This window comes from Typopeltis vanoorti, chromosome 1, assembly GCF_054136105.1.
Source record: "Typopeltis vanoorti isolate ZY-2024b chromosome 1, IOZ_Tvanoo_1.0, whole genome shotgun sequence".
NCBI classification, from domain to species: domain Eukaryota; kingdom Metazoa; phylum Arthropoda; class Arachnida; order Uropygi; family Thelyphonidae; genus Typopeltis; species Typopeltis vanoorti.
In genome coordinates this window covers 76,714,401-76,728,379 of record NC_143549.1, presented here as the reverse complement: position 1 = coordinate 76,728,379, position 13,979 = coordinate 76,714,401, and the positions used below count along the sequence as shown (strand labels likewise).

General features: G+C 38.2%; 1 protein-coding gene across 1 annotated transcript in view; it reads right to left on the bottom strand.

The window, feature by feature from the left end:
* LOC150110107 (putative carbonic anhydrase 3) overlaps nucleotides 1-13,979 on the bottom strand; it is a 132,738-nt gene that overhangs the window by 20,220 nt on the left and 98,539 nt on the right. Inside the window, exon 8 of the mRNA XM_090414356.1 lies at nucleotides 2,243-2,467. Coding sequence (XP_090270482.1) covers nucleotides 2,243-2,467 — 225 coding nt within the window. The remainder of the gene's footprint in view (nucleotides 1-2,242; nucleotides 2,468-13,979) is intronic.

Below are 13,979 nucleotides of genomic sequence, written 5' to 3'. Positions count from 1 at the left end.
CCATGCACTATCAACTTCTAGTCCTTGCAGTTGTACATGCAATGGCACTGAACCAATCAATCTCCTAAGCTTGTCATACTTTCCAGCCCGATAATTCCACATGTACCCTGTCTTAATTGTAAATTTCACACCTTTAGCTACCTCCCAAGTCAAGATCCTATGATCACTCTCACCAATTGGTGGCATTGTGGTCATATTTGTTACAGCCAAATCCTCAGATGTAATTACTAGGTCAAGCACTCTCTGACCCCTAGTATTTTCCATTACATGCTGTCGCAGATAGTTATCCCTTAATAACCGCATAAAATCCAATTCCTTCCTCCCATGTGTCTTCTCCTCACTCCAATCAATACGACCACAGTTGAAATCTCCCATAATAATTATCCTCCTTCCACTCATTTCTTCTATTTGCTTGTGCATACTGTCTCCACCATCTTTTCCATCACCTGGTCTATAGCAGCACCCAATTGTATATTTTGTTCTGCTAGCCACAATCTCACACCAAATGGCCTCAAATGTGCTCTCTTCTCTATCCTGCAATTCAACTTCTATTCTCCTTGGCTGCAGCTCATCAGCTATCATCAACAATACTCCTCCCCCCCCCCCCATTTTATTCTCCCTGTCATTCCTAAACACACTATACCCATCACATTCAATCCCACTAGCTATATCATCTACAGTTAGCCATGATTCACTAATGTCAATAACCTGTGGTCTGGAAGTGCCAACCATGGCCAAAAACTCTTCCTTCTTGTTCCTAATATTCCTAGCATTAGTGTATATGAATTTAAGACCCTCCATTAGCCCCATCCCTACCTTGATGCCTTATATCAACTATCCAATTCTGATTTGTTGTCCTTATTTGCTCGGGTATATTATACTCATTCATACATTCAACTGCCTCCCTAAGGTCTGTATATCTACTCCCCCCCCCCTTAATAAATCTAGTTTCCCTGATTTTGCACATCCACTACATTCAGCAACACTTTTTCAAGTCTCCTTACACCGTATCCATTCAAATGCAAGCCATCCATCTTATATAGATCCTTTCGCCCATCGAACTCACTCCACACATCCACAAATTCCACACCACTCGTCATACATAACCCATGCATAAAGTCATTTGCAATTATGGCCCTCCTTTTAAACATTTCACTGTCATACCGTGGGAAAAGACTAATCATCCTAACGCTCTCACTCTTTTCTTTTGCTACCTCAAACAATTCATTCAGGTCCTCTATCATTTCCATTTTATCTCCTTTCAAATCATTCATACCTGCCACAACAATCATTTCTTTCACCCTTTCCTTTTGCTCTCTAATAGACTCAGTTACATCCTTTATGGTCGCACCAGGTTGGCATGATTTTGTCAAATCCTCTACTAACACACCTCGTACTAACGAGTCTCCATACAGCACTCTCTCCTTCATTTTGTTTACGTTCACGCTCATACGCTTATTTTTCCTATCATACTTTTTATTATTGGCTGGTACACTCAGTTGACTTTTGTTCAGACGCTCTAGCTGCCGCTTTACCCTTTGTATCGCTCCGCTCAATAACGCGATCTCACTCATTGCATCTATCTCATCTTTTTTTTATTCTCTGTAAAATCATTAATTTGCTCTGCACTACGTCTTTGTTTTGGAATTCAGACATGGTTTTTTAACTGGTTCATGCTTCTGATAAGAAGTATGAAAACCATGTTTGAATTCCAGAACAAAGACCTAGTAATTTTTTTTTTCTAATTTTTTGCATTCCTGCAATATGAGCAATATTAGCAATGTGGTGGTATTATTCCAAGTGAGTAAACTTATCTACTACCACAGAGGTGCGGTCTCACCTCTGAGGGGTATAAGCATCACATCTCAAATATTACTTTCTCTCTTAGATAGTTTCTTCCAGCATGATAGTTCAGTTCAGGCAGAGGATTTGGTTACTGCAGACCAATAGGAATTCACTTCAGTTCAGCAGCTATACATTGTGGTGGGAAGAACGTCATTTCCTGATATCAGCATTTTAGTCTTCTGAGGTTTGGCCTAGACAATGTAATCATATAATCTTATGATTTTAAGAAGAATGTCTTCATCCTCTTTTTGTCCTAGTAATAATAATAATCATAACAAAAGGTTCTGCTGAACACAAAGAAAGGCACTGCCTTTACAACAACATGAATTCTAGGCTAAAAGTAAATATTACACATATATTTTAAAAAAAATTCATATAATGAGATTATTATACATACTTGTTCAGAACTAATGGATATTGGATGGTGAAAAATTGTCCATGACACATTTTCAGTATGGGTTGTGGTAGTCAGAAAGTCTCTGTAGCGATAAAATTTATTTTGATTTTCGGGTAACAATTCTTCTAAAAGCAGACCTGAAATTTTCACTGATGAATGTGCATCCCTTATTATCTGGAGGTTCTCAGTAATAGGCTTCAGAGATGGAACATCATTTTCACATATCTGAAAAACAACAGTGAAAACAGAACAATGGCATGCACAAATTTCATCAGTTATTTGTTGGTGTTTATTGTTTACATGAAAGTTAAAATTCTATAACAGGAGATATTTTCATCATCATCATTATCATATGGACTCTTCATCTGTCTGAATTCACAGAGTCTAAATACTCAGTGAAGGAGACCCACATTAATAATCATTCAATTATGCCAATAATACTTCTACTTAAATTTACTCACTAGCGATGCATTCAACTACACCTGCTAATCCATTCTTCTCTTTCAACACTATCCAAACAAAACACCAAGCCCTCACACCTTTGCTAATCACATTCTTGCACAACCTGAAAGTTGTGCAAGATCTCTTTAGTGTGTTTAGTGATCCTTTTGTCTCCTTTTCCTTCCCCCTTATCATATAGTGAAAATTTTTATTCTACATCTATTCTTCAAAATACTGCCAATATCTTATATGTTTCTATCATATCACCTCTTTTGTATTTATTAACCAAATTGTAGTCATAACGTTAATTCAATCCTTATAGGGTGCATTCTACAAATCTGTTACCATCTTGGTCACTAGAGGTGGTCATCATATTGACCAGGGATCAAGAGGAAACAGATGGAATTGAAAAGGGTTCTAAAATGAAGAAGCAGAAAGGGAAATGGCCCCAATCCAGCATGGAGAGAGATGACATCGAGTGAGTGGTATCAGTGGAACTAGCTGTAGATCCAGAAATGAGCTGTAGTGTTTGTATACCAATGCTAGAAGTATAAGAGACAAGGCGGATGAAATGGTTGCACTAATTGTGTCTGTTCACCCAAAGATTGTCGGAATGAGTGAGACATGGTTAGATGAGGATGACATCCTGACAGGAATAGAGATGGAAGGGTATGATATGTTTCGTGAGGACAGAAGGGGTAAAAAGGGAGGGGGAGTGCTATTGATGATAGAGAAAGAGTTATGTCCATACAAGGTAGAGATGCAAGAGGGAAATAGGGCCAGTGGTTTTGAGGCAGTATGGTGTGAGATAGAGGTGAATAGAATGAAATACTTAGTTGGATGTTGTTATACACCTGGTAATATGGATGGTAGGCTATGAAATGTATAAGAAAAGGGTGATTATTATGGGTGATTTTAACGATGGCAATAGAGACTGGGATGATGAGATAGCAACTGGAAGTAAAGAAAATGAGTTTCATGAGTTTTTGAGGGATAACTACTTCAGACAGTATGTAACAAAGGGCACACGAGGATTGAGTGTCTTGGATTTGATCATCTCATCAGAGGATGTAATTATAAATGAGGTGTCAAATCATCCACCAATTGGTAAAATTGACCATGAGGTGATTGATTACCTGGGTAGTTGCCAGCAGTGCAAGGATCCCTGTGAGAAAAGGGTATATGTGGAATTACAAGGGGGGGGGGGACTGGAAAAGAGATCAATGCAGCTTGGAGGATTTTCAAAAACTATCTAGTAGATGCAATGTCTAAATGTATTCCAAGGGTGAGAAGGTTAAATAAGGTAGGTGTGAGATGGATGAATAAAGAGATTAAGCATGTGATACAAAGAAAAAGGGCATTGTGGAGGCAGCCTAAGAGAAGTGGAAATAACCAATTTCATGAGGTCTACAAGGACCACGCAAGGAGGGTGACTTGGTTGGTGACAGTAGCTAAAGAGAGGTATGAACAGCAGTTAGCTAATGAAGCCAAAAAGAATCCTAAGGAGTTCTTTCGATATGTTGCCAGCAAAAGAAAGAATGATTATGGAAGGATGACATTGATTGGAGGAAATGGTATAAAGACAGCTGTTGCAGGATGTGTGGTGGAGATACTTAATGAGCAGTTCATAAAGATCTTTCAATCTTGTGAATGTGTCTTCATGGAGAGATTGAGAACAGTTGATAATGGGGAGGAGAGACTGACTGTAAGTGAGCAAGAGGTGTTTGGGGAGTTGAGTAAATTAGATGTAAATAAGGCTGTGGGACTTGATAATATATCACTGCGTATTCTGAAGGAATGTGCCAGAGAGTTGACACCTGCCGTGACATATTTTTTTTAATATTAGTCTTGCACTTGGTCAAGTTCCTAAAGAGTGGAAGGAGGGCAAGATTGCACCACTTCATAAAGGAGGTGATCGAACTCAAGCATCAAACTACAGGCCTATCTCTTGTGTCAGGTGTTGTGGTTAAGTTGTTGGAGAAGCTTGTGAGAACTAGGATCCAGAGTTGGGTTGACAACAATGGTATAATCTTCGATGGACAGCATGGATTTGCTAAAGGGAGGTCATGTTTTAGTAATCTACTTACTTATTAGAATAAAGTGACTGCTTCCTTGGAAAGAGGAGAGGGATACAAAGTAATATACTTGGATTTCGCAAAAGCTTTTGATAGAGTACCTCATGATAAGTTGACAGTCAAACTAGAGCAAATGGGGTTGGATATTAGATTAGTGCATTCGATTGGAGACTGGCTATCTGATAGGTATCAACAAGTTGTGTATGGGGGTGCGATATCCAGGAAAAGGAAACGTCACTAGTGGAGTGCCTCAGGGGTCTGTTTTAGGGCCATTACTATTTAACTTGTATATTAATGATATTGGCAAAGATTTGGATGGAGATATTCAGTTGTTTGCAGATGATGCAAATTTGGGACGAACCATAAAGAGTAGTGAAGATGTGGCCTTGCAAGAAGATTTGAATAAATTGAGTGATTGGGCAAGGAAATGGGGGTTTGAGTTCAATGTTGCAAAATGTAAGGTTTTAAAATTTGGAAAACAAAGATGGGATGCAGAATTTATGCTTGGTGAGAATATATTGTTGGAGGTAGAGGAAATAAGAGATATGGGGGTGATAGTGGATAAGGATCTATAATAAGATTGGTGGAAACATAATTCAAAAGTAATCCTGAGCTGTGCAATCGAGGTGCTTGGTGAGACATCTGGAAAGATTAGAGAGCAGAAGGAGGGTTGGTGGTGGAATAATGATGTACAAGTGGCAGTGACAGCTAAGAGGAAGGCAAAGCAGAAGTGGGATGAGTCAAGAGTGGAAGAGGACAGAGAGGTGTACAAAGAGAGAAAGCAAGAAGCCAAGAGAGTTGTCGCCCAGGCGAAGGCCATGGCATATCAAGATCTGTATGATCAATTAGAAACAAAGGAAGGACAGAGAAAAATTTACCAACTAGCGAAATGTAGAAATAAAGCAGCTAAGGACATCTTACATGTGAGGCAGATCAAAGATGCTGAAGGAAGAGTATTATGGAGGGATGTGGACATAAGAAACAGATGGAAAATATACTTTGAGGGACTTCTGAATGAGGAAAATGCAAGGACTCACAGAGGAGATGGGCAGCCTTCTGAGGGGATGGTGCAGAATATCAGTAGAATGGAAGTGACGGAGGCCATGAAGAGGATGAGGAATGGAAAACCGGTGGGCCCCAACAGAATTCCAGTGGAGGCATGGAAGGCACTGGGGGAAGAGGGAATTGACCTGCTGTGGGACCTGTTCATGAAAGTTTGCCAACAGGAAAATATACCCGAGGAATGGAGGGAGAGTACTCTTGTTCCCATCTACAAGGGTAAAGGGGATGTACAAGACTGTAAAAATTACAGAGGAATAAAGTTGATGTCCCACACAATGAAGATCCTAGAAAGGGTTCTTGATGGTAGATTGAGGGAGGAGGTGGAGATTGCAAAGGAACAATTTGGCTTCATGCCTGGTAGATCAACAACAGATGCTATCTTTGGGTTACGACAGATGATGGAAAAATATCGAGAGAAACAAAGGGAGCTACATCTGGTATTTATTGATCTGGAGAAAGCATACGATAGAGTGCCAAGGCAAGAAGTCTGGAGGTGTCTGAGGGAGAAGAAGGTGCCGAAGAAATATGTCAGGTTGGTGCAGGAAATGTACAGAAATGTGAAGACAAGTGTTCGGACCTGTTTGGGACAGACAGAAAGTTTTCAAGTAACAGTTGGCTTGCATCAAGGGTCAGCATTAAGTCCGTTTCTGTTTAATATTGTGATGGAGGTGGTAACAGAGGAGGTGAGAGAAGATGCACCTTGGACAATGCTGTATGCAGATGACATCTTGCTGTGTGTAGATTCAAGAGAAAAAGCGGAAACTAAACTGGAAAGATGGAGAAAAGTACTGGAAGAGAGAGGTATGAGACTGAGCAGAAGTAAGACAGAGTATATGTGTTGCGCAGTGGGCGGTGGCCCGGAGACAGACCTGGAGCTGGAAGGAAATGTCATCAGGAAGGTGAGAGACTTTAGATACTTAGGTTCGACAGTGGAAGAAGATGGAGGAGGTGAGAAGGAAGTGGGATGCAGGATACAAGCAGGTTGGAGGAACTGGAGGGAGATGGCTGGAGTATTATGTGATAAGAGGGTGCCGATCAATCTGAAAGGCAAAATTTATAGGACAGTAGTGAGGCCAGCTATGACATATGCTATAGAAACTGTGGCCCTGAGGAAAAATAACATTAGCAGGATGGAAGTAGCAGAGATGAGAATGCTTAGGTGGATGTGCGGTGTGACCAGAAAGGATCATCTGAGAAATGACTATGTCAGGAGAACAGTGAAAGTTACGAACTTAGGAGCGAAAATACAGGAGGCAAGGTTGAGATGGTTTGGTCATGTGATGAGGAGAGAGGACGAATATGTGGGAAGAAGGGTCATGCAGATGGATGTGCAAGGAAGGTGGAAGCGTGGGCGGCCAAAGAAGAGATGGAGGGAGCTGGTAGAAGAGGACTTGAAGATGAAGAACTTGGATGTGGTGACAGCCCAAGACAGGAAGGTGTGGAGGAGACTCATAATAAACAGTGACCCCACTTAAGTGGGAGAAGCTGCAGAAGAAGAAGTGGATAAGGATCTAAAATTTAGGAGACACATCGCCAAAATTGTGAAGACAACACAACACAAACTTCTGGGAATGATGCGGAGGACACTGACTTGTAGAAGTAGGGAGATTCTTGTTCCATTGTATAAGGCTTTGATTAGGCCACACATGGACTATTGTGCCCAGATTTGGTTTTCAGAAGGATGTAGAGATGTTGGAAAGGGTCCAAAGGCAACTGACTAAGGTAGTTTCTGACCTCTGGAATGTTGAGTATGAGGAAAGATTGAGAAGATGTAATTTGCAGAGTCTGGTGGAGAGAAGGAAGATTGGAGATATGATAGAGACCTACAAGTTGGTAAGGGGTTGTTATAAGATCAATGGTGGAGAAGTTCTACAGAGAATAGTGGGAGATCGGGGGGGAGAACCAGAGGTCATCCCTGGAAACTGTATAAAGAGGGTGTGAGTAGGGGAGTGAGAGGCAGGTTTTTTTCATGCAGAGTTGTGAATGATTGGAATGCCTTGCCTGAGATTGTGGTGTCTGCAAGGAGTTTGAGTGTGTTTAAGACACGGTGTGATGAGATGTGTGTGTGTGATAAAAGGACCTCCCAGATGAGTCTTTATTTCCATGAAGTCTTGGATAATAATAATAATAATAATAATAATAATAATAATAATAATATCAATTTACAAAGAGGGATAATAATCTTATTCCTAGTTGGTATGTTTTTCAACCCAAGGGACCTGTTATACCATTTTGCTCAGTTTTGCAATATGTCCTCTGAAATGCAATTCCCTGTCTACCATCATCCTCAAATCTCTAGACCTATTAATTTCATGTTGTACAATCTCCTCAATGCAATACACAGATTAATCATTTCAACCAAAAGTACATAACCTCACACTTTATCATAGAGAAATGGTAACCATAATCCTGTGTCCATATCAATGTCTACTTAAATCATCCTGCAAGATTTATTAACTTCCTCTCCAGTTTAGTATCATCAACAGCAGATGATAAGATATTTACTTCCCAAATCATTTATGATATCATTAATATATAAAGGGAGCCTCCGTAGCTCAGTCGGTATAGATGAAGCCCTTTGGTCGGAAAGCCTGGGTTCGATTCCCGTCTGTGATGTGAGGAACCTTTATCTTGTCTCTTTCGATTAGAGGTGAGTTAGCCAGTCTCATATGCAGTTACAGGTTTTTTTCACCCAGAAACTCGGGTTTTTCGTCTCTCAGAACAGGCAAACCGACCCCGTGAACACACACGGATTACAGTCACGAATACTTATGACAATGTATGGAAGAGATAGGGTCCTCACCACATAGTTAACCACGAGTCACATCATGATAGTCAACCTCCTAGATAGGAAAACGACACATGAATGGGAATATATAAAATGAACAGCAATGGTCAAATTACAGACTTGTAGATTATCATCTGTAACTTATTTATTTATTTATTCTTATTATTTTTATTTATTTTATTTTATTTTATTTATTTATTTATTTTCCTCAGAAGACAGGCTATGGTTGTCAATGGTTGAGTAAGTAGTTATTCTCAGCCCACTGTAGTTTCTACCGATGTAGCTTGTGATACATTGTATATATACATATTCCTGAAGATAACCTTGATATTATTATTATTATCTGAGACGTCCAGGGAGTCAAGGACCTATTAAAAGAGGCTATAAATCACCAAAACCAGCTGTCATATCTTCCCTTAAATTTATTCACACTAGATGCAGTCACTACTCCTAAAGGCAAACTATTCCACTCACTCATTGCTCTGTGAGAGAAAAACCTAGCTCTTACTCCTTTCTTGACTGTAAACAAACTTAACTTCCATATAATGAAAAATTTCATCAGACAATATACTATAACACCCCCCATTCAGAAGTTTATAACCTCTGTCATATCGCCCCTCTTTCTTCTGTTAACTGGAGTCTGTAATCCACAAACTATTAATCTGTCCTCATGATCTGCATATGATCTTTGCATCTCTTCTCTGTACCCTTTCCACACCTTCTTTATCAACTTGGAACCCGGGAGACCAAATCTGCACATAACAATCCAGGTCTGCTCTCTTATCAAGGGCTTATAAAGGGGAAAAATGACTTCCTTATCCCGACATGTAAAGGTTCACTTCAACATCACAATTATCCTCTGAGTTGTATTTACAAATTTTGCTATGTGACATTTGAACTTCAAATTGACGTTCAAATCCACCATTATTCCAAGATCCCTAGTCGCATCAGTTTCTTGTAGCATAACCCTGATAATATATCATGCCACTGGAAATCTCATCATGCCAAAGTGCATAACTTTATACTTACTAGCATTAAACTCATAGCCATTTTCGTTTGACAAAATTTACAGCCTATTCAAATCATTTTGTAAGTGCTGGATATCATTTTGTAAGTGCTAGATAGCATCCCTGATTGCCCTGCCTATCTTCGCATAATGAACAAACAATTGCACATCTCCCCCAAGGGCTGAACCCTGAGGTACACCACTGGTCACCTTAAATCTGGCAGATTCACACCAACCATATACCATTTTTTGATATCTGTCTGTCAACCATCCACTGATCCAAGTCAAGAGTTTATATTCAAATCCCATATTCTCTAGTCTATGCAACAGCCTTTCGTGTGGTATCCTACCAAACACGTTAGCAAAAATCCAACATTATCATAATGTATCCATTCCCTTTATCCAACTTGTTCATAAGATTGTTATGAAATATGAACAAATTCCTAAAACATGACTTTCCTTTAGTAATCCCATGCTGCTCTTTGCAGAGTATAGCTTGTTTGTCTACCCATTTCTGTATGTGAGTTCTTTCCAACTTCTCTAAAATCTTCACTACTACACCAGAGATACTGATAGGTCGGTAGGTAGACAAATCGGTTTTTGTACCATCCTTGTATAACATCATACATTTCTTCCATTCCTGTGGTATCATTCCTGAGCTGAGACTCAAGTTATAAAAACATGTGAAAGGCCTAGCCAATTCGGTTAAATATTCTTTTAACTGAATTGGTGTATATTTTAACTGAAATATACACCTGACTGATATATCTTAGCAAAGTGAGTACTCATTAATTGAACAATAGCTAGCATCCAACACTACAGTACCATCTGTATTCAGTAAAGTTATTCTTTCACATTCATTCTTTCTTTTTCTTGCGGTATAACAATAAAATTCTTTTTGATTGTTCTTTAGTCTGCATAGCCAATTTCTTTTCATACTCTGATTTAGTTTCCTGCACAATACTTGTTATTTTTCTGGCCTGCTCTTTTTTATATTTCATTACTTCTCTCACATATGTTATCACAATATTCTTTCCACATCATCTTCTTCTTGTAGATCTCTTGCTTAATAAACTTACACGTCCATTTCATGCCCAACCTATTTATTCTTTGAACACCAGGGACACATTCAGATACCACCTCATTTAAGCACTTTTTTAAAAATTCTCATGCATTGCTGACATTTTTCTCCATTCAGTAACTGATACCATGTAACCAAAGACAGTATTCTCCTAAGTTGGTTATAATTTCCAGCTTTTTAGTTCAGTATGTAACCTGTTCTAATGGTAACATCAATATAATTTGTTTCCCAAGAAAGCACAGCATGATCACTGTCACCAAGTGGCAGTAAAGGAATCATATTCTTAGTAGAGATCACCACTTTTGATGCTATGAACAAATCTAACACTCTTTGACCTGAAGTTCCTTCTTTCACATGCTGCTTGAGAAAGTTATCCTACAATAATTCAATAAATTCCTCTTCATTCTTATCATGAGATTTCTCTTCAACCCAATCAATGTTTGGATAATTAAAGTCTCCCATAATGATCAATTGTATTGTTTAGTACTCATAAGTCTAAACAATGCATTTCTTCATTCCCCTGCAACTGAGCTGCCAGGTCTGTAGCAACATCACATCATATATTTCATTTTGTTAGCCTCCACTTTTTAACACTGGTGACAGTGTTAAAAATTAGACTGAAAGCTATACTTCAGAAACATCAACAAAAAAGGTTTAATTTAAGAAAGTTAAAAAACCCAGAGATAAGAAACAAATTGAGTCAAGATCTGAATCAAGAGATAGCACTTATCAAGAATGATGACGTCATGAGGGTTGATGAATCATGGGACAAATTAAAATCTGTCTTCATAGAGAAATGTACCAATACCTTGTTTCCTGATAGAGCAGTAAAAAAGAAAGATTGGATAACTGATGAAATTCTTTCTCTCATGGATCAACGCAGATCATATAAAAATCACAGTCCACAACAAAATATAAAGAGGTTCAAAAAATTATTAAAGGCAAGATCAAACAAGCAAAAGAAATCTGGATGAATGAAAAATGTAGAGAAATTGAAATTCTACAAGAAAAGCATGACAGTTTTAATCTACACAAAAAGCTGAAAGATGCCTCAGGTATATTTAAGAAAAAACAACTATGTGTCCTTCGAAACAAAAAGGGAGAAATAATATCAGAAAAAGATGACAAAATACAAGAATGGGTGAAATACGTAGAAGAACTCTTTTCTGATAACAGACAGAACCCAGAAAATACTTATGAACAGATGGACAGTCCATGCATTCTAAGATCAGAAGTAGAATGTGCACCAAACTCAGCTAAAAATGGTAAAGCCTTAGGGCCCCTGATAGAATACCAGCAGAAATAGTAAAGTTATTAGAGGGTGACAACATTGCTATATTAGTAAAGCTATTTAATAAGGTCTACGATACAGGCATATTCCCACAAGACTGGGTACAGTCGACCTTTATCATGCTACCTAAAAAAGCAAATGCAAAAACTTGTAATGACTATAGAATGATCAGCCTAATGAGTCATGTTCTCAAAATGTTCCTGAAAATAATTCAAAAAAGAATATACAGAAAATGTGAAGACACCATCAGTAATACCCAGTTTGACTTTAGAAATGGTTTGGGAACAAGAGAGGCTCTTTTCTGCTCTCAAATCTTATTCCAAAAATGTATTGATCAAAACAAGGAAGTATTCATTTGCTTCATTGACTTTGAGAAAGCATTTGATAAAGTCCAACATACTAAAATGATTGCACTATTAAAGAGAATTGGATTAGATGGTAAAGACATCAGGATCATTCAAAACTTAAATTGGAACCAAAAGGCATCTGTTCAAGTTGATGACATTATTACAGACCCCATTAATATCAAACGAGGAGTAAGGCAAGGATGTGTGCTGTCACCTCTTCTTTTTAACATATACATCATCATCATCATCATCAAATTCCTGACATGTACCCTCAAGGGGGTGTACAGGATATGATAGTACTACATGAAAAATTTACATCATTACTAACTTCCTATCTACAATTTTCCTCCAAATCAGTCTGTTACTTGTCAAGACTCCAATATCATCATTATCAGATCTTATATTTCTATCATCTAAGGCACATTGTACCGTATCAATCCACCTATATCTTGGTCTTCCTCTGGGCCGTTTTCCTGCCAACCTGGCGGAGAACACTTGTTTTGCTAATCTTTCCTCGCCCATTCTGTTTAAGTGACCATACTACCTGAGATTAGCTCTGCTAATGCATTCCTGGATGCCGACAATGTCAAGTTATTTCCTAATATCCTCGCTTTTAATATGATATTGCCATTGATGACATCTGTTCAAGCCTCTAATCTTTCTCAGAACTCTTATATCTACGGTCTCTAGTCTTTGGTCAAGTGTTTTACTTCTAACCCAGCTCTCAGATCCATAAGTTAAAACTGGTTTGAACACTGTCTTGTATACAGCAAATTTAGTGTTCCGACTAATTTCTCTCTTATTCCATATGAATTTATTCAATTGACTTCCTACCATACCAGCTCTGTTGATTCTGTTGTCTATTTCCATATTTAATTTACCATCTTCACTAAAAATCGTGCCTAAGTAGCTGAAATGTTTTACTTGTTTCACAGGTTCCCCGTTCACAACACAGTTGACATTTTCAACATTTCTACCTATTTTCATTGTCTTTGTCTTTTTAATGCTCACCTTCATACCATATCTATTACAACAGTTATTCAATTTAGTCAGGGACTTTTGCAAACTTGTAGCAGATTTATTTAGAAGTATAACATCGTCTGCATAAAGCAAAGAGCTGACATTAACATCTCCAATTCTGATATCATGTTTAATACCACTTTCCTTCATAATGTGATCCATATAGATAATGAATAACAGAGGGGATAATGTACATCCTTGTCTTACACCAGATTTAACATTAAACAATCTTCCTGTACTTCCTTCAATTCTAACTGCCAACTCAAATACAGACTAAGTATTGCTTGATATAATGCCCCATTGACACCATATAACTGTAGCGTATTGAATAGCTTCTCTCTTGGCACCTTGTCATATGCCTTTTCCAGATCGACAAAACTTAAATACAGATCTTTGTTAACATATACTCAGAAGCCATATTTCAAAAAATCTTAAAAGGAAGAGAGGAAGAGATTCATGTAAATGGTGAAATCATCAGTAACATCCAATATGCTGATGACACAGCTCTTCTGGCTGACAATATTCAGGATCTTCAAAATCTTCTGGAACTAGTGAATGAAGAGAGTGAAAAAATGGGATTAAAAATAAATGACAAAGTTTAAATATCTCGGATGCTGGTTAAATGA